The 19530-nt window shown below is 49.8% G+C and overlaps 4 protein-coding genes across 4 annotated transcripts; 1 reads left to right on the plus strand and 3 right to left on the minus strand.

Annotated features, from left to right (window-relative positions):
* The first annotated feature begins 7 nt into the window (after positions 1–7).
* BDR25DRAFT_303620 (uncharacterized protein) lies at positions 8–1960 on the plus strand. Its single transcript, XM_033690033.1, has 5 exons — positions 8–268; positions 322–447; positions 506–583; positions 643–1337; positions 1417–1960. Exons 1-5 carry the CDS (start codon positions 107–109, stop codon positions 1805–1807), a joined length of 1452 nt encoding a protein of 483 aa, XP_033547933.1. The 5' UTR covers positions 8–106; the 3' UTR covers positions 1808–1960.
* A 1790-nt stretch (positions 1961–3750) lies between these two features.
* BDR25DRAFT_30430 (uncharacterized protein) lies at positions 3751–4905 on the minus strand. Its single transcript, XM_033690180.1, has 3 exons — positions 4376–4905; positions 4045–4149; positions 3751–3990 (listed from the first exon to the last, which is right to left on the minus strand). The coding sequence occupies exons 1-3, from the start codon at positions 4693–4695 to the stop codon at positions 3897–3899; spliced, it is 519 nt and encodes a 172-aa protein (XP_033547934.1). The 5' UTR covers positions 4696–4905; the 3' UTR covers positions 3751–3896.
* Positions 4906–9111: 4206 nt separating this feature from the next.
* On the minus strand, positions 9112–11509 carry BDR25DRAFT_303622 (uncharacterized protein). Its single transcript, XM_033690034.1, has one exon. It carries the CDS (start codon positions 11407–11409, stop codon positions 9583–9585), a length of 1827 nt encoding a protein of 608 aa, XP_033547935.1. The 5' UTR covers positions 11410–11509; the 3' UTR covers positions 9112–9582.
* Positions 11510–14120: 2611 nt separating this feature from the next.
* On the minus strand, positions 14121–16048 carry BDR25DRAFT_286534 (MFS monocarboxylate transporter-like protein). Its single transcript, XM_033688259.1, has 2 exons — positions 15538–16048; positions 14121–15491 (listed from the first exon to the last, which is right to left on the minus strand). Exons 1-2 carry the CDS (start codon positions 15870–15872, stop codon positions 14330–14332), a joined length of 1497 nt encoding a protein of 498 aa, XP_033547936.1. The 5' UTR covers positions 15873–16048; the 3' UTR covers positions 14121–14329.
* Positions 16049–19530: the final 3482 nt, after the last annotated feature.

Raw genomic sequence — 19530 nt, forward strand, 5'->3', positions numbered from 1 at the left:
CTGAGCCAAGCAATTGTGCAGCTCTTGCAAATACCTCACCACCCCCATCCACCTCCCGCGATCTCCCATCCCCCTCCGCTACCCAAGTACACAGCGAGCTGCTCCAATGGCCTCCCGCCGGCTCGCCCTGAACTTGCAGCAGAGCCTGCGCAGTCGCGCCGCCATCAATGCCGTCAAGGCGAGGCAGACTCCCTTGACCAGAGGCCTGGCGACGCCTGTCTCCCATGGCGCCAGCACCGAATCTACCACTCTGAGCAATGGCTTCACGGTATGTAGGCCCCGAAATAAGCTCTTAGGACTGCAATTGACCCCCCGGAACAGATCGCCACGGAACATTCACCCTGGGCTCAGACCTCGACCGTCGGCGTGTGGATCGATGCTGGAAGTCGGGCAGAGACCGACAAGACCAACGGAACCGCGCATTTCTTGGAGCATCTTGCCTTCAAGGTATGCGAGAAGCTTGTTGGGGATGAATTGGGACGGCGGAGCTAATTTCCGGGTGTAGGGAACGCAGAAGCGCACGCAGCAGCAGTTGGAGCTTGAGATAGAGAACATGGGCGGCCACCTCAATGCTTACACCTCGGTATGCTTTCTGCGGAGAGTCTGGGTGTGCGTGCCGCGGGATGCTAATGGAGATGCCAGCGCGAAAACACTGTCTACTACGCCAAATCGTTCAACGCCGATGTCCCCGCCACCGTCGACATCCTCTCCGACATCCTCCAGAACTCGAAGTTGGAGCCCCAGGCCATCGAGCGTGAGCGCGACGTCATCCTCCGCGAACAGGAAGAAGTCGACAAGCAGCTTGAAGAGGTTGTCTTCGATCATCTGCACGCCACCGCTTTCCAGGGCCAGCCCCTCGGGCGAACAATCCTCGGGCCTAAGGAAAACATTGAAACCATCTCGCGCACCGACTTGGAGAATTACATCAAGACAAACTATACGGCTGACCGCATGGTGCTCGTCGGAGCTGGTGGCGTCCCCCACCAACAGCTCGTCGATCTTGCGGAGAAGTACTTTGCCGGACTGCCCTCGGAACCCCCGAACTACTCTTCCCAGGCTGTTGCCGCTGCTCAGAAGCAGAAACCTGAGTTCATTGGCTCTGAGGTCCGTATCCGAGACGACACAATGCCCACCGCCAACATCGCCATCGCTGTTGAGGGTGTGAGCTGGAAGGACGAGGACTACTTCACGGCTTTGGTTACGCAGGCCATTGTCGGCAACTGGGACCGTGCCATGGGCAATTCGCCGTACCTAGGAAGCAAGCTAAGCACCTTCGTCTCTCAGAACAACCTGGCAAACAGCTTTATGAGCTTCTCGACGAGCTACTCAGACACTGGGTAAGCTTGAAAATTCCCTTCACCAATGTTCCCTCCGGCGTAAAAGAGAGCATTCGAATTGACGCTAATTTATCAACAGTCTCTGGGGAATCTACCTCGTCTCCTCAACCCCTACACGCGTCGACGACCTCGTCCACTTCACCCTCCGCGAATGGTCTCGCCTCTCCCTCAACGTCACCTCCGCCGAAACTGAACGCGCAAAAGCCCAACTTAAAGCCTCCCTTCTCCTTGCCCTCGACGGCACCACGGCTGTCGCCGAAGACATCGGTCGACAGATCATCACCACGGGTCGCAGGTTAGGTCCCGAGGAAGTGGAGCGCGTGGTTGGCGCCATTACAGAAAAAGACGTCATGGACTTTGCGAAACGGAAGCTCTGGGATCGGGATATTGCCATCTCGGCGGTGGGGCAGATTGAGGGGTTGCTAGATTATAATCGTGTGAGGAATGATATGAGCAGGATGCTCTCATAAAGCTCCAGAGTTTTGGGGGTAGGGTTCGGTGGTAAAGTGTCGGAGAGGAGAGTGATAGATGGTGGATGGATGGATGGATAGCATGGACAGGCAATTGTATTTTGTGTACATGTACACTTATCGTTGATACAGAAAGATTTCTTTTGCTTCTGATCTTGTGCTTGAGAATGCACCGGTTCTTTGCGATATGAGCATGAGGATTCTCGTCGATCCTGTTAATGATGATGCTGAGATAGACCTGTTCAGGACTACTCTTCGGAGAAGGTATAGGTTCTCCATCTCTTCAAGGCTTTCCCTTTCTTTTTCTCACCCCACAACATAATCACACCACTTAGGTGTGTCGCGACAATTAAGTGTATATGCAAGAACTCCCTCCCTTGTCTACGATCGCATCCATATTCGAACAAGCGAAACCCCCCCCCCCCCCCCCCCCCCCCCCCCCCCCCCCCCCCAACATTCCAGGAATCCACACTTTAGTAGTTTCTGTACATAGGACTAGTATATCTGCCTGCTTACATACATGCTCTCCATAAACCAAGCCAACCCCGAAGCGAACTTGGTTCCTGGATTTTAGTTCTGGGTCTGGATCTAGTGTCTCCCAGTCCGCTTCCTTCATAGGGAGAATAGGATGAGTTGCAAGTAAGCCTAAAGAGAGAGGAGGGACCGAAGGGGTGGGCGTGGCATGGTGTGGTAGGTGATGGTTATGGTATGGTATGGTATGGTATGGCTGGAGAGGGGTGTGGGATATTATTTAGGAGGGGTAAGTAATGGGGGGAAGAGGTGAAGGGTAGGGAGAGGAGATGATTGGGGAGTGAGGTGTGCGGGGTGAAGGGTGAATGGTGAGTGAGTGAGTGAGTAGCAAGATAGTGAGTGGTAAGAAATAGGAAGTAACATTTAGTAAAGGAATTTGAGTGAATACTAAACAGTAAATAATCACTAGGATAAAACGCATGCTACTGGTTTTGGCAGAGAGGAATATTCTGCCCTGTTCAAGTTTGAGTGCTAGGATTGACTATTCATGCCTAATTCAGCCAAGCACATCGTTCCAACCACCTGTATCTTACGTCCAAGCATCCTTACCGTAGTCTCTCAAGGCTCTCCGCCGTCATAATGCATTCGCTGTGATCAGATCTCTTCTTTTCGGATGAATAAGACCGATATTTCAAACGTGACATTGTCTCATTGAGGCACCTAGGCAAGAAATCCAATATAGTAGAAGTTACATGCATGAATTTTGATCTTAACACGGCCTCATTACGAAGCTCTAGGATATATTTACCGTCATCATGCCACCCAGAACAATCCTATTCATCATATCCAACTGCGAATAGCCCAATTCGGATCCAAATTAGACTTATTTTACGAAGCTCTTTTCTCGTCAAAGTGAGTGTATTGAAACAAACCTGGCCATTAGCCCTCAGTCCGAGTCCGAGCCCGAGTTGGTAAAAATCGCAGTGGCGACACAGAATTCCGCAGTGCCGTACACAAAGATTAAAAGAAAAAAAATTGACTACGAGAAGCTCCAAAATGCGCCTAGAGTTCACCTGACACCACGTGGCAAAAAAACCAGACAAGAAAGAAGCGAACGCCCAAGCCCCGTGGGGTGTAATGCGATAGAGGACAGGGTGACTGTCGTGATACTGGATCGAATGGTAAAGTTGTGCTAAAGAGAAAAAGGGGGTTTTTGAGAAGCGAAGAAAAATCTAATTCGTTGTTGAGGAGCTCAGGATGGCGTTGTGCCATGATCCATAATCCATGATCCATGATCCATGAACCGAGCCATCCATCTGATCGCATCAACAGGAGTTAATTGGGGATGAAAATAGAAGTTAACAGGTCTGTCGGACGGATACTGGGTCAAAGTCTTTGTTGTCGAAGCGAATCTGGAGAGAAGTTGGAAACGCCAGTGTAACCAGCCCCCGACGCCGCTATGCAACGCTTGGAAACACGATGATCAGGTATATGTAGTGCTGTAAGTTGGGCTGGTGGCGGATGTATGCGACAGTTAATGGCCGTGATCATGTCGTAATGTAAGTTAGTTAGTCGGCTCGTCTCAGTGATGCGGTGAGGCTAAGGAGGTCCACGGTCGCTACTTGATGTTGCGGCTTTTGCCCTTGCCTTTTCCGCCCTTGCCAGCGCCGGAAGAGGTGATTTTACTTGTCTGCATGAGCTCACCGATGTATCTTAAATGTGTTAGACGACTTCATTAAAGTCAAAGTTGCATAATGAAGACCTACGATTGAAGAAACTTGTTGCCGCCTTCGAGCTTTTCGTGCTCCGACCGCACTATCTCGACACGGTCGACGATTTCTAGGAGACTGGCTTGCAGAGCTTTGGCCTGCCTGATGAAATTGTTAGTGTCGTGTTCGCTGGCCACGTCGTGGAAGGTGTAGGAACAGGTGCTGGTGCTATTGGGGTCAATAGGGTGCGGTGCGAGGCCCGAGCCTCGTGTTCCGCCGGTGACACAACCATAGCTGGCTGATGTCATTGATGTGCGTTTGGTGTGCTCCTTTGAGGGATGCAGTTGAGGTTACGGAACGACAGATGAGTATGCAAAACAGTACTCACTCTATCAATGCCTGCCGGGCTTCATGGCCCATCTTCTCAATCTCCTCGCTACTCCGCCGCGGGCTCATGGTTCTCGCATCGCCATCGTCATACTCCTCTTCCTTGAGCTCCACCTGCGGGCTGTCGCGGGGTATTATGATGGTACCACTCGATTTCCTGCTCCCCAGACGCGGGCGCGCGAGCTTGGCAGGATCTGGCTTGGGCTGGTCGGCGTCGCTGACCGACGACACCGACGAGGTCGAGCTCATGTCGTCTGGGTAGGACTGTGGGCGGTCGTCTGGCGCAAGAGGGAAGGGCGTCGTGACAGTGGCCTCCGACATGGCATTCAGAGAGCGGGCAGCTGTCGCGGCTCTTCTGTGCGCGAGGTTCGAGGTTCGGTGTGGGCGCGCGACGCAGGGAGTCGGCAGCGGGCTTGCCGCTAGATCAAGAGATGGGAAGCGGACAGCTGGCCAAGGAGGGAATAATTGAGGACGCGCTAAGCTTTTGCCGTCGGACCCTGAAATGGCTGCCCCTGCTTTCGGAAGACGCTTCGTACAGGTCAGAACCTTGGAATGGTGGCCAGCAGGGAAAAGGTGTGTGAGGGAGTAATGCAGCAAGGTGGAAATCAGAGGCCGCTCGTGGGCTAAAGGCAGGATTGACGGTGGGGAAGGAAGGCGCCGAATGGGTGGTGTGAGGGTGGTGGTGGTGGTGATGGTAGTGGCGCGCGGCGTGGATTTTCAGATCATTCGGTCAGAAAGAGTATCAGATCAGTGACTGCTCGTTGCGATGATAGCCCTCGCTCATCGGCCGCAGTTGAGCTCTGCAAGGGTAGGCGCCCACGCCGTCAATTGAGGAGCTGCAGACGCACAGGCCCGTAGAAGTGCCGCCGTCGTGAGCTTTGAGGGCGAGACGTCGTTCAACCGCAAACCGAAGCAATCTGGTCGAAGAAAGCCCGAGTCCCGCGACGCGAGCGCTTCTTCATGAGCAATGCCTCCAGAACATTTCAGGCGACGTCTGCGTGTGCCGGTTGCCAGCCACCGAGCGGCGGAGAAGACACTCGCTGAGGACATCTCGTTGCTGATCGCTAGCAAATTCCCTTGCCTATGACGTCTTTGACGGAATCAAATGCAGGGTAAACCACCTCCCCCAACTGCGTGCCTTCTTGTCTTCGCCAATCTCTCCGGATCGGGTATCGTCTAGGAAGCTTGGCAGTCCACCCACGCCTCCGCTCCCTCCTCCCGTGACGCCATCACCCAGTTCCACCGCCTCCTCCCCTTACTGATACATCGCCGTCCTTGCCGGGGCTCTGCTCCCTACAGCTGCCCTTGTAAGATGGCCATGCTCGAACTACCAACTCATCCCGTCGCTAGCAACGACACCAGCCCCTTCCAACTGCGCTCTTTGACTCAACAAACAGCCAGAGTACCCCTTTTCAAGCACGGTAATGATCGTTACCCTCCAGCACCATTACAACGTTGCACGGATTCTCACATCCGCTCGCCCTTCTATAATTACAATGTTCGCCTTGCTTTCGTGTGATTCGGTCTTGGATGCTGATCCCTTTCTCGCGCGGCACACCGCGCAACACCTCCCTCCTCTTTCGTCAAGTCTCATCAGGCTCGGTCCCAATATCCCCTGTTCTCTTTCTAAGAATCACTTGGCTTAGCACATCCTCAAGCTCGGGAGGTGCCGTCTTGATCCTTTTATTCACAAACATGGCGATTAAAATCCTTAAAAGATATTTTGAGAATCGCCACTGGAAATAAGAGAAGCCTGAAACGCGAAATTGCGAACTGTGGAATTTATGATCAAAGCAGTGTCATCCCAAGGGAATGTTGCCCACTGTGCATGAAGCCGGACGTCATTCTCTTATGGGAGGATTATGATCGTCGTTTTCAAAACGTAGAAGAGAACGGTTTTGGGAAGGTAAGGTGCCGATTGCGACACCTTCCGACTCAGTCCAATGAATCAGATGGGGGATCTCTGAGCTCAGCGGAGAATTTACCCTAGCCTCAACGACTATCGCATCCCTCCCAACGAGTCAACGTGCCCACTCTGCGGGCAGTGGTGGCTTAACGTACAGGCTTGACGGACGATGAAACTAGACCTGCGTTTCATTGGGCTCTGCATCTCACAGAAGGGTTCTGTGGGGTGCCCAAGATGAGAGATTCTTCAGGACAGAGGCTAGGGTTTGAGATAGCAAATACCGGTCGGCGGCGTTAGACTGGAGAAATAACGTAGAGTGTCGGGCCCTTCACATCCATGTGACTCAAGAAGAATTGGCTACAGGCGCAGGTGCCGCAGGGTCCAAATATGAAGATCTGGATATAATTGGGGGAGGTCACCGCCTTTCTGCTCTGCGACGATCCTTCCGGAGAATGGACAATCCGTAACTTCAGGATAAGTTCACCACGGACAGCCGCATTCGGCCCCCAATACGGCGACCGTTGCACGAAACTCCACCTGAAGGCTCTAAAAGAAGACTCTTGAGCTCTTCTCGGTTTTGGCCAAGCATGGATACTTTAACAAAAGGAAACAGTTATCTGAGTTGTCCACCAATAGCATCAGACCGTATGTGTTTATCCTCCGTAAAGCTCGAGGGTAGATAGCGCTAGCTAGAGGAAAGATAGCGTTGATTCATAATCGTATTTCGTACTAAGTGCGGAGGAATCAGAGAATTAGCACAGGCCAATTCAAGCTGCTATGTAAGGTGACGTAGTCGCGTAGGTGTTCTTGACCGAGAAGGAACAAGGTGCATATCTTGTTTAACTTCGCGTCCAAGCTACTGCGGTGAGGACAGGATTCCATTGCATGAGTTCCTGTCACTTGCTTGTCATATGTGATATCAAATCTCCCTACGATCTTGTTTTTCTCAAGTTGGAGCAATCATATCGGGCACTCTTTCCATTCAGGCGAACACCTCTCTCCAAAGGATTTTAATTATCTATCTTATAAAACCTTTTCGATTCCATGTCCCTCTCGGCATGAAGTAGCTGCATGTCAGCAGCACAGCAAGTGTTTTACCGGATTTCAAACTCACGATATAGGCTCTGACGTGATCTAATACCATCGGTTCAAAATGCCTTGTGGTCAGCGTTTCCATCAGGAAGTAGTACGATTCGACTCAGGCTTTCTAGACAAGTTACGTCTCACTTATTATATACTTTTGTTTGCTTCACCTGACAGCAGGGGTTAATACAATTAAGTTACAGTTTAATTAAAGCTGCTTATACTTCTTAACTTTTTACTAAAAGTTACAACGTAACTGTTAAAGCTTTTAGAGTAGCAGGGTCCCCCTTACTCTTAATATAGCACATAAAGTTATTTAATTTACTAAAAATAACCTTATAACGTAGCTAGTTCTTCTAGAGTTTTAAAGCTTTAATTATAGAGCCTAAGAGATAATTACAGTCACAAGTAACTGTCCTTTTCCCCCTACTAAAGGCTCTGTGCTATCTCCCTATACAAGGGACTGTCATCTTTTGCTATAATAAGGTCGTCTAAGGTTGTTGTAGTACAGGGCAAGCTCTAAGGCTACACTAACACGTAAATAGTGGCACAAACACGCTCCCCCAGCCCTCACGCGCGTTAGAGACTGCAAGCTCAAAAAAGTCTACCTTAATTATATACTGCTTACTATTAAGCCTTATTAATTAAATTGTAACAGTTAAAAATGTAGTTACGTTTGTTTGCCTCACGTGATTGTAGGTGGAGCAAAAGTATCAATCGTACTACTTCCTGTTGGAAACGCTGCTTGTGGTCCTTCTTTCACGTCAGACCTATCCGTTGAATACCTCAAGTCACTGCCTAGCATTTCTCTACCCCTCAAAACAATCTAATCACTGCCCTCCAATTTTTCTCGCCGCCGTGGAGCACGTCACCATAGCTAGCGCGCGATTAACAACGTCTACCATCCCAACAGCTTCACTCCCACAGCCTAATCCCAGCTTTACCAACCTCTACCCCTTAATCCTTCCCCAACATTTCCATAGACGCCGCTTCGTCATACCTTCCTTTCGGAGCCACAATCATTCTTCCCAACACCTACAACAACTCAGCATCCCCTAGTTTGAGCGAGACTTAACCCCACTCTTTCTCCCTCTTGCATCTCCTATTTTCATGTGTTTTCCACTGAATCGCACGTAACACATAGCATTGAAGCGGAGCCTAATAACAGTCGCAAGGACCCTACCTAGAGCTTTAAAATCACGTCCATCCTGCCCTCTTCTTCTTGTAAGTATCTGTTCGAATCCTGTTCTCCTGTACGGCACAGCACAATCTACATACGGCACAACTACGGCCCTTCAATCTCGCCTCCTGCCGGAAATTGCCGTCCAGGACGTCGAAAGCGGGAGATCCATGGCCGACCCCAATCCGGATGGAGAGGTGGGGAGCTCGTTGTTCGGTCCAATCCTTCCGTGGTTGGGCACTTATTGCGGGACCTGGGTTTGTTGTGCGATGATATGTTGATTTTGATTCTAGATGGGAGTTGACAATAAGGATAGTGCCGATATGTTTAGTAAGTCTCAGTTTATCTAGGTGTAGCTTTTATTGGATACACACCTTGTCCACACATGGGTCGGGTTCGGAGATGAAAACACACACACTCACTCAATCACACGAACACTTGTGCATCAAGAAAAAGACAGCAAGTTTAGCGATACCAGTTAAGTCCATATATTAACTAAATAAACAAACCCCCCAGCTCTATTCGATATACATTGCTATTCAAACCAAACCTTATATTTTCGATACAAACAGCCAGAAAGATAAAGAACAATGCAAGTCTACAATGCCTGCATGCAGGACTATCAAGGCCGAGTGTACATGCCAAGAAAAGGAAAACCTCATTTCCCCTCCTTCCCTTCTTAGAAATTATAATAGGATAGAAATGGGTATGGGTGTGCGTGGCTGAATAATGTGAACTGGTATGACATGAAAAAGGCGTGAAGTAAGTACGAGAACGTGTTGTAACGACAGTTATATACTAAGAAGTATTGCGCGCGCGAGAGAGTTCGAGGCCAAAAAAAAAAAAGAAAGTGTTTGGTTGTATGAAACCCAAAAATCATGCGTGGTACTAGATAAAGAAATCCTTGAACAGCAAGTGCAGTGCTGGTTTGCTTGCGTAAATCCCAGAAAGAAAAATGACATGTGTCTAACTAAGACGAGTATATCGATCCAAGGAAAGTAAAACGAGAGGGGTGCTTGTAAAGAGAGCGACCATGGTTCTACAACGACGCCAACATCCTATCAACGGCCAACCACCCCACAAACTCGTCCTGTTCCACGAGGGTAGTATCTTCGGCATCGTCATCACTCCCTTGACTCAATTTGCTAAGGGTTGTCTTGTTCCTGTCAAGCGATGGCAATGGTTTTTCTGTCTTTCCCTGAAGACCAACAACCCCGAGTCCGCTGTCCACGCGCGGCCCTTTGGGCGCCTTACCTTGCTCCGTGGCGGGGGTTGGCGGAGACGGTGACGGAGAAGTGGTCGGGTGACGTTTTGGAGAGGTTGGAGAGCAATGGGCATTTGCTATTTGCTTGGATAGCTGGACTGTCGTTGCGATCTGGGGTTTCGGTTCTGGTGATGGAGAGGGAGCCGGGGCAGGAGCAGGCGTCGAGGAATGTCGGAAACTAGCGATCAGGGACGGCCGCGGAGAGAGAAGGCTCCAATGGCGATGTTGTTTCTGGGGTTGCTTCTGTGGCTCCAGCTGTGACTGTGATAGCTGCTGTTGCGAAAAGCGCTTTTGTACTTGAGCTCGCCGAGGCTGAGTCTGAGTTTGAGGTTTCTGGGCTTGAGACTTGATTGACCATTGTAGAGGCTGATGTTGTTGCGGTCCGGGCCACTTCTTCTCTGGTTCGCAGGGAGGGGCTCCGGGCAAATGCTTTTCCAGGTCTCGGTGTTTAGGTTTCGTGAAACGTTTCTCTTTTTCTTTGAGCGTTGGTGCTTCTTTCTTCTCCTCTTCTCCTCCCTCCATCCGCTCTTTCGAACCTCGCTGCTTCTCTGGCAGTACAGCGATCTTCTCTCCCTCCCCGCAATGTCGATCTATATTCTGTCTATCCAGCTCTTCCTCCTTCGGCAGCATTGCTACAATCTTCTCCTTCTCCTTCTCCGCTAACTTCTCAGACACACAAGCTGAAGGCACAACACCCTTCTGATTCGTCGCCAACGACCTTGCTCCACCACGAAGCAGGACTGATACAATCCTAGAGCTTCCGCCCGCACAAGCTGCATGTAGCGGCGTATTGCCGTCTTCATCTTTGATGTTAACTTTAGCGCCGTATCGCAACAACATGTCCACAACTTCCCAAAACCCGTTTGAAGCGGCGACAAATAGTGGAGTACGTTGTTTATTGTCTAGAGCATTGACGTCTGCGCGGCGGATTAGAAATTCGTCGACTATATCCAGACGATTTGCTTTCACGGCTGAATGTAGTGGGAAGCACCCGTCGTAGAACGAAGAGGCGGTTGTTAAATTAGCGCCTTTGTCGAGGAAAAGTGTGATGATGTCGATGTCAATGGTGGCATGCTGCTCGAGGAGGAAGGTTAGAGGGTGGTAGAAGGAGAGTAATTGTGACGGCCGGCCTGGGAGGCTCAAATTTGAATTTTCTGCTTGGAGAGCTTGGGGCGACTTTCGACCTGGGGATAGAGGGTCGATATTGCTGACATGGGTAGCATTTGGGTCTGCGCTGGAGGAAAGAATAAGCTTGAAGATATCGTAGAGATACTCCGTGGGAGGGATAGGCTGTATTAAAATTTGGTTGAGAATAATCCAGAGAACTGGGCCGGTGAATCTTGTCCCCGTTCTTGGAGGAACTGGAGGATGGTTTGGGTCAAGGCCCATGGCGAGGATTTCAGCCAAGTCACTGAAGGGGAGAATCTTTGGAAGGACCGAAACTTCTGACCCGCTACTAGAATGCCTCTTCAACATTCCCATCCGTCGGAGCCATTCATGCTCTGCAAGAAATTTCAAGGTTTGCTTGTTTGCAGGGAGATTCGGTTTAATCGGCGAATTGGCTAACGTCCAGTCTTGCAGTGTGAATGAAGCACCACTCATTAGTAATGCTTTGACGAAGGAAGGCTTGCCCAGAGTAGCAGCAAAGTATAGAGCACTTCGATTCTTATGGTCTTCGTGAGCGACGCAATTGCTTCGTCCGGCACCAATATCTGCAAGAAGAACTTGGATAACTGGAAGACCCTTTTCAGGCAGCGTCCTCACCGCACGAATCAGCGGTGTGGCTCCAGACTTGTCCCGCATACTTCTGCTGACACCGCGTTCGCAAAATCTTCTGACGGCTACAGCAATGTCTTCCCATTTTGCTGGTGCTTTCGGGGTGCTTGTTGCAGCATGATGGAGAGCAGTCATTCCATCCTTATCCCATGCATTTGCGCCGGGCTGAGTCGCAAGCATCGCGACTACGGGCCATTGATGGTTGCGAGCGGCAAGTAGAAGTGGCGTCAAGTTGTCGGAATCAATGAGGGTAGCGCCAGCGCGACATCTGAGCAATGCTCGAACTGTTTTCTCGAGTCCATTCTGGGCGGCAAGATGCAATGCAGTCTTCTGGTGTGGGTCTAATGCTCGAAGGTTGGAAACTTTGACTAAGGATTCGAGATCCGGCTCCGCTTCCCTCTTGTTGGACGTCACAGCGTATAGCAGGGGTGTAAGTCCGTCGGAATTGATGGCACCCGCACCTGCACCATGTTTGAGGAGAATGTCGATACATGATCTACTATGAGTAGCCAAGTGCAATGGTATGTTTGCTCCGTTGTCGCGTTCGTCAACGTACACGCCGTACTGAAGAAGTAGTTGGGCGACTTTGCTGAGACCATATCCTGGTTCAACAGCGTGATGAAGGAGAGTTCGACCATCTGGGTATGTAACATTAGGGTTTGCCCCACTTGCAAGGAGTGCTTCGAATATGCCAGCGATTGCTTCCTTCTCATGAACTGAAGGGCTATCGAAGGCAGCCTGGAGGACGGTAAGGCCGTCCGTGTCGCGGACTTTAACATCAACACCATGCTTTACGAGGAGTCGTACCATTTGTGCGCCGGAGCAGTTTAGCGCTGCGAAGATTGGGCGGAGGCCAGCTGTCGTAGAACGATTTGGATCGGCGCCTTTTTCCAAGAACATTTCTGCCAATGTCAAGTCATTTCTCTTGATAGCCTCAACCAGAACGGTGGAGTCGGGATCGCAGCCTGCCTCGAAGATATCGGCAATCAGTTCGTTATTCATAGAGAAACGATTCTGCGACTTTTCGACATGTTTCAAAAGCATCTCCTTCTCTTTCATCAATTTCCGGTTCCCGCGCGCAGCGCTTATGATAGCAACTGCAACATGTACGTGTTTCGCCTGGAATGCGACTTCTGCTGGACTATGTCCACTCTTATTAAAGGTTTCATAGCTCGCTCCGTTCTTGAGTAGAGCCACCACCGCTGCAAGGCTCCCAATCGATGCAGCGTAATGTAGAGGTGTTTCGCCGGTCGTCAATGTTTGTGCGTCGAGGTTAGGTCCATAGGAAAGGAGTACATCCATAATATCGATCCGCCCATTCTTGATCGCAAGATGAAGCGCAGTTTCGCTTTCGGGTTTCGTCGTGGACTTGCAATTGGCACCCGCCTCGCAGAGGATCTTGACAATTCCGATGTGTCCTGCCGTAACTGAAATGCAAAGCGGACTCGCTCCAGTGCCTCTACAGTCGTCAGGAGATTGACCCGCCCGTAGGAAGTGCAACAGAGCAGCTTCGCGGTTGCGGTGGGCAGCGTACTGAACTGGGGTCCAGTCCTCTAAAGGCCCATGAAACTTTTGAGTCGACAAGGAACGTTTTGATCTTCCCATCTCAGACTTCACCACTTCAATGACTGTTTGCATTTTCGGACCCTTGTGACCCAGCACTGTGGTCTTGACTTCATCCTTGTAAGTATCAATCGAAATATGGTGTCTGTGGTTCGGGGAAGGATTTTGTTCTGGATTTGCATTCGAAGTGCAAGAAAAGCGCGTCATATTCATCAATTAGAAATTAAAGAGGTAGAGAAAGTAAAGAAAGACTCATCAATTTGAAAGACAACGAAGGGAAGATAAGATGAGATGTCAATAACGCGAAGATTGAAGGAGCAGAGCAAGGAACACGAAGGGACGTTGCGCAGGGAGAAACAGTCTCACGAAAGGAAAACTAAGGAACCCAATTCGTGCCATCTCATCTGCTTGCCAACTGTCAAATGCGCCTGGCTATTCCTTTTTCGAGCGGCGATTTTCGTGCCTCGATACTTTTCTCGCCTGTTGGTCGCCATTCCGCTGGCAGTGGCGCGCATTGGCGCGAAGCTGAGCCAGAAATGGGGAGCCGATGAATGTCGTCCTGACCCTCGCAGAAGCCACAGCAGATCATGATAGGCACAGCTATCCTGTCATATCGATAGCCTTAACGTGCAATTCGCCTCTTGAATCATTCTGGAGAAGACGATGAGACGGAAAATTGAGGGACTGAAGAAGCGATCGCTCAGCCCTGAAAGACGTAGCGGCTGTCATTAGCGCCAACATCACGTGGTCTTGGTCCCTGCCCTTTACCCCTGAGAGGCTTGTCGGAAGAATCCCCATCGCGAGACTTTGCTTCTGATGGAGAATATTGGAGGCGAAGACGGCGCGACTAAGCAACCACCCTTTTTCAAGCATGAGTCTAAAACAAAGTTCATAGCTATTCTTACTTATGAAATATTCAATTACCCTTTCCCCTGCATTATGTCCGTCTTTCGAAACAACAGACGACTGGACAAGCGCAAACCATTGCTTTGAATCGCGTTCATGATTTCTAACCAACCAAACAACCACGCAATCATCAGCCTCGCATTTCTTCCCTCCGCCTACCCCTCCCTTTCCACGTTCTGGCCCTGCAGAAACCACGCCAGAACCAGCTCATTTTTGATGGTCTTTTTCCTCGGACATCCCTCCTCATCTTTCCACTCAGCCGACTCTATATTCGTTCCTAAAACTTCACTCCTAACTTCCACCCAACCTTACAAGCCCGGCTACAGATGAAACAACCAAGTGCCACGATATAGCACAACCCCGTCCAGATTACTACACCCCAAAAGCGTCCTCTAGCCGCCTGGACAAGGCTCCCAGCAATAGGAATTCCTGTCAGCGTTCCAAAAGACACAACTGTATAGCAGGTAGCATAGTACCTTCCGTACTCATTGGTATCGCAGAGCTGGCCGACGCAGACCGGAGTTAGCGAGATATTCGATCCAGATGCGAAGCCAAAGATTAGGGTGTACACAATGGTCAGAGCCTTAATCGTCGTAGCGTCCGCGGATTTCGTGGGTTCAAGGATGGAAGCTGGGAGCCAAAGCATAATTGTGGAGGCCGAACAAAGAGCAAGCGCAGCAATCATGCTATTGAATCGTCCAAGCTTGTCTGCAATGTATCCGGGTGCCCATCGGCCGATGCAGGAACCGGCATTCATTATGGCAATCAGTTGATAGGAAAAGGCCGGCGTGATGGCGCCCGATGCCATTGCAAACGACGTCAGGTAGGTAATCGGTACAAACAAGCCCCATTCCATGAAGTAAATTGCAGCGGTAAGCAATGCAAAGCTTGGGTCTTTGAAGATTCGAAGATCGGGCATAACGGATTGACCCGGCTTCGGAGGAAGCCGAGAGCGTGTGAAGAGAACAGCAATGGAGCAATTAAAGATGAAAATGAAACCCATGATCCGCGTAGCCCAAGCAAATCCAATTGCCGGAAAAAGCCTCTGCAGCATGATTGGGAAGATGATACCACCAAGGGAACCTCCCGCCGCGGCTATTCCCGTTGCATTACCGCGTTTAGCAAGAAAGAAATGCCCAATAGTAGAGATAGCCGGAGTGAAAATGAGGGAAGTACCGAGTCCGCCGACGAAACCAAAACAAAGCATAAAGTGCCAATACTGAGTACAAAGACCAAGAAGCAGCATGCTCGCAGACATCAATATACTCCCAGCGAGAATCAACATCCTTGGCCCATGGGCATCGAAGATAGGTCCGATTTGGATGCCACAGAAGAATGAGAGGAAGACATAGAGGCCAAAGATCCATCCAATGGTGCTTTCGTTATAGTCTTTCAGTTGATGCTCACTGACGTAGGCTTGGAAAATGCCGACAGTATTCCTAACTCTCAGTTAGTATATGCTCAACCCCTTTGAGATTCACTTACATCATGCCAAAAGCTACGATAGTCCCACAGAAGGATCCTAGAACTACAAGCCATGCTTGACGTCCCCCTTCGGGATAGGTGACCTCATCAGTCACGAAAGATTGAGCTTCCTCGTCATTGGGAGCTGCACAGTAATCTTCATTCGCTACTGACTTTTCCTGGGCATCTCCGTTTTGAGTTCGGCGTAAAGGGCATTGCGAAACAATCTTTTGAACAGGTGGATCGAGAACTGATGGTGGGATAGAAAACTCGACAGAGGGGATTGTATTCGCCCTCGTCGATTGGTGCCGTTCGTGAATGGATCCTGGCTTGCTGCCTTTTGGTTCGTGTGTCATTCGACTAGGACAACGGTCTCTGACGTCAATATATTAGGTAAAGAAGTTGAAGAAAGTGACTCGGCAATTGATTGCTCGGTACTAAGTTGCAGGTGAGAGCTTCTACGCCAGTCCCCAGTGTATTCGCAAGTGCTCTCGGAAAGTCTATCCCATGAAATCTATGACTATTGAAGGAGAAGAGAAGAGAGTTTGAAATGTTTGAGGGGATCGCTGGTTCAAATATGTGCCGTGTGGGATAGCCGGATTCGGAATAGCAGACCACGGAACCATGCCGAAAGCCGGTGTCGGCCTGCGCCGATGGCTTTTCTCTCAACGCAGGTGATCCGACAGAATGCCTTGATGTCAGAATAGGGTGTCATAGGCCGGGACAAGAACGGTTCGGAGCTTTTCACGCACTAAATCGCCTTTTTACCCCAAAGCCTTTGGCTTGGATCCCCAGTTCGGTATTGGAACTTGGCAATGTCTATATCCGGGAATACTAGGTAGAGTAGGGCTTCGAGAAAGTTTGCAGCTTGGGAACGGTCGCTCAGTGCCACTATGAGCGCTGCCCATAGAATCTCAGGAGGTAGGTGAGTGTGCTCTGCGACTTACTGGATTCCATTAACAGCTCTAAGGTATCCTAGTCCCGGTGGATCTAGAGAGTCAACCCCCATGGTGTTACTATCCTGTCTACCGCTATATATGGTAGGCGATGGATTTATACTGACATTTAAAAGGTCCAGGTAATGTGCAGGGAGAATATCTTTGCCCTTATTAGTGAGGGCAAACTCTGTTGAATACATCAGCGCTGTTGAAGACATTTCAAGGAAAAGGCACTTACCTAAGCTCCAGATAAGCATGTCTACTTCAGTAGGACTCTCTTTCTTGCCACTCAGATCATTGTAGGTGGGATTCGAGTTACACATCTCTGGCAGAATATAGAGCAGGACGGAATTCGAGGTGGACATGGTTCTAGATAGGAGGGAGGAAGTAAGGGTTAAGGCGCTGCAGCTCGGATGCGCTGTGATCATGGGCCTGTTGCAACGCGAAGACGTTCAATTGACGGGACAGCGAGAGAGGAAGCTGAGTTAAATTGTTTGCTTCGTGTGGTGAAATTCTGCTGCTCTCTTCGAAATTAAGTATGGCGGCTTTTGCTGTGCTTTCGGAGTAGGGCGGTGTGGGTCAAGGTTGGATTGTTTACTCCTGTAATCACCCTCTCGGCTGCAGCAGGGAATTCTACAGTTCCCACTCAATCGGCTTGGAAACAATCATCTCCGTATCCTCCATCCAAGCTCCAATGCTCCAAGGGCGGGCGTCCCCAGGCTAGTACTTGCCCACCTCCTTAACTGCCTACTCTTGTTCCATTCCTGCGTCTTTGTCAGGTTCATGGATAGGTACTCTGCAGCCTCTTGCCCTCGGCACATATACATTTAATTGGATAACAGGACCATCTGCCACTACCTGCGAGTAGCCCATCTTCAAACTTTGGATTGATATCGTAGGGACCAATTCTCGCTGTTGCATCGCCGTCGCCACCGCCATCGCCATCTTCATTTTCATCTGCAGCTTACAACCCAAATCCTGATGCCTCTGGAATAGGCGGTTGTGCTTGCGTTTTAATCAACGGCGATCACCTCGAACTGAAAGGGACACTTGAGACCCATCTCCACGGCTTCAGTATTACTGAAAAGAAAAGGTGAGTGCCATCACCACCTACAATGTCAGTGCCATGAGGGAAGAGCTTGATGTTTATTGACTCCAAAGGAGAGCTGCCGGCTGGGGTCGGAGGAGCAGAGGAAGAGAACCGAGCGAGATGCTTCGGGATATTCTAATTGGCGCGCCCGTTGTAAAAAGTAGTTTGGTGGGAGGTGTAGATGCGTAAGATTCGAAGTGCTTTCTTCGGGATCTTCGGCGGAGAAGGAGGTGATGATGGTCGTGGAACGGAAAAGTTGCCAGAGAAGAAGCTCGTCTTAGGAGCCTATAGGAATGATCAAAGAAGGAATTATACAGTGAGAAGATTGGCAAAAGAAATATGTATATAAGTATAAGTGAAATATACCTCGAACCGGGAGGAAGATGAGGACAAGCCAAATTAACCACAGTAGGAGATGTAGCATGAAAACACATTAATCTCGAACATCACTTGACTTACCAACAGGGGTATCGCTGTACCTAACAACCCTTACTATTCACAGCCCTCTCTTGAAGTCCTCCACTTTTGCCTTCACCACGCACTCCTCCAATGGGTCATACAGCTCCTCAGGTAGTTTGCTGAGGTCAGAAACTGACAATATCATTCTGATTTCGTGATCAGAAGAGACGGAGCATGTAGCACCGGATGTCTGTCTGTTCTCTCTGCTGCCATTTTGTGATCATTCAAATGGGTCAGTAATTAGAGAAGAGTATGAGCCAAAGAGTGGCGGAAGACTTGGCAGGGGCACGAAGATCGGGATTGTTGGTAATGGACGTGGTGTTGGGTGGGTTGGTTCAGGAAGCGAGAGCTCACGTGGGAGGAGAAGTGTGGCGGTGGTAGCGTGTGGCGTCGGTCGTTCCGAACAGGGGGCGAAGGAGATTCATACAGAATCTGCAAGAAGTTTTTGGGAATACTGAATTGATGGAGCTCGAAGTGGAATAATTTTTGCAAAAACGAGGTAGAAATGAAACCCTTGCTAACAGGGGACATAGTTCATATGCCTCGAAATGTGTTTCATAGAATATATAATGCAGCTTGGAGAGAAGAGTGGTGAGATAAATCAAGAGACTGAAGAGGAATGTGTATAGAGCAGTTGAATATTTCGGTCTCAAGGAATAAGAATCTGGCACACGACCACTTCACCTCAACTATTTGTTCCTCAAAGTAGTCCTTGCCGCTTCCCTCCCGATTCCCTTAGGGCAGAAACATAGTTTCATAGGAGCTCCATACTTCCTATATCCTCTTCCCTCAGCCATATATCCCCCAAGTATACGCCTAAATGGACTCATTGCTAACTGCCAACTATACCCTTTGTACCTCAAAATACTCTGTCAATGGATCGGCGGAATATCCATGAAATCGCCCAGCTCACATCACTCGCCACCAACCTCCCCTCTTATTCGCCCATTTATCTGTTGTCCACCACACCGAGCCAAGCCCGATCTTCCTCCCCGACTCCTCCGACACCCGGCCATCTCCGCCTCCGGTTTTTAACGGCGCCCTGCGTTTTGTTGCACGACTGAGACACAGATATATCGTCCAACAGGCGTACTGCGCTACATGTACCACTGCGGCTGAAACATAAGCCAAAGCGCGTAGTTAGTAGCTGTCAAACACGTGGAGATGGCGGCGACTCGGAGAAGCGAGCCTTCAGTGTTTTGTGCACAACCCACTTGCAGGGTTTACAGCACTTGCAGTGCTAAGGTCTGGTTGCAATGGAGCTTAATATCGCAGTATGCTTCTAACTTTGGTAAAAGCTGCTTGAGCGGGAATAGGGATGCTAGTGTCAACATTTAGATATACGTTTTGAGTTGTGGACATCATGTTGTCTCTACTAGGCAAATTATGCCAAGTGATTGGTCACGGGTTGAGAAGCAGAGGTATAAGTTGATGTTTTGTCATGTCTCAAGATTGCGAAGCTAGAGAGACGGGAGTTGAATCCGTGAATAATAGCTTAAATTCCCGCTACGAAACGTATTGAGGGAG

The sequence above is a fragment of the Lindgomyces ingoldianus genome (assembly GCF_010093535.1).
Source record: "Lindgomyces ingoldianus strain ATCC 200398 unplaced genomic scaffold BDR25scaffold_15, whole genome shotgun sequence".
Classification (NCBI taxonomy): domain Eukaryota; kingdom Fungi; phylum Ascomycota; class Dothideomycetes; order Pleosporales; family Lindgomycetaceae; genus Lindgomyces; species Lindgomyces ingoldianus.

Coding starts and splice junctions, on each gene's coding strand:
- BDR25DRAFT_303622 (XM_033690034.1), bottom strand. CDS start 11,409: ATGAGTGGTGCTTCATTCACACTGCAAGACTGGACGTTAGCCAATTCG.
- BDR25DRAFT_286534 (XM_033688259.1), bottom strand. CDS start 15,872: ATGACACACGAACCAAAAGGCAGCAAGCCAGGATCCATTCACGAACGG. Junction 15,492..15,537: donor ATCGTAGCTTTTGGCATGAT/GTAAGTGAATCT, acceptor ACTGAGAGTTAG/GAATACTGTCGGCATTTTCC.
- BDR25DRAFT_303620 (XM_033690033.1), top strand. CDS start 107: ATGGCCTCCCGCCGGCTCGCCCTGAACTTGCAGCAGAGCCTGCGCAGT. Junction 269..321: donor CTCTGAGCAATGGCTTCACG/GTATGTAGGCCC, acceptor CCCCCGGAACAG/ATCGCCACGGAACATTCACC. Junction 1,338..1,416: donor ACGAGCTACTCAGACACTGG/GTAAGCTTGAAA, acceptor ATTTATCAACAG/TCTCTGGGGAATCTACCTCG.
- BDR25DRAFT_30430 (XM_033690180.1), bottom strand. CDS start 4,695: ATGTCGGAGGCCACTGTCACGACGCCCTTCCCTCTTGCGCCAGACGAC. Junction 4,150..4,375: donor GCCCGGCAGGCATTGATAGA/GTGAGTACTGTT, acceptor CAATTTCATCAG/GCAGGCCAAAGCTCTGCAAG. Junction 3,991..4,044: donor GGCAACAAGTTTCTTCAATC/GTAGGTCTTCAT, acceptor AACACATTTAAG/ATACATCGGTGAGCTCATGC.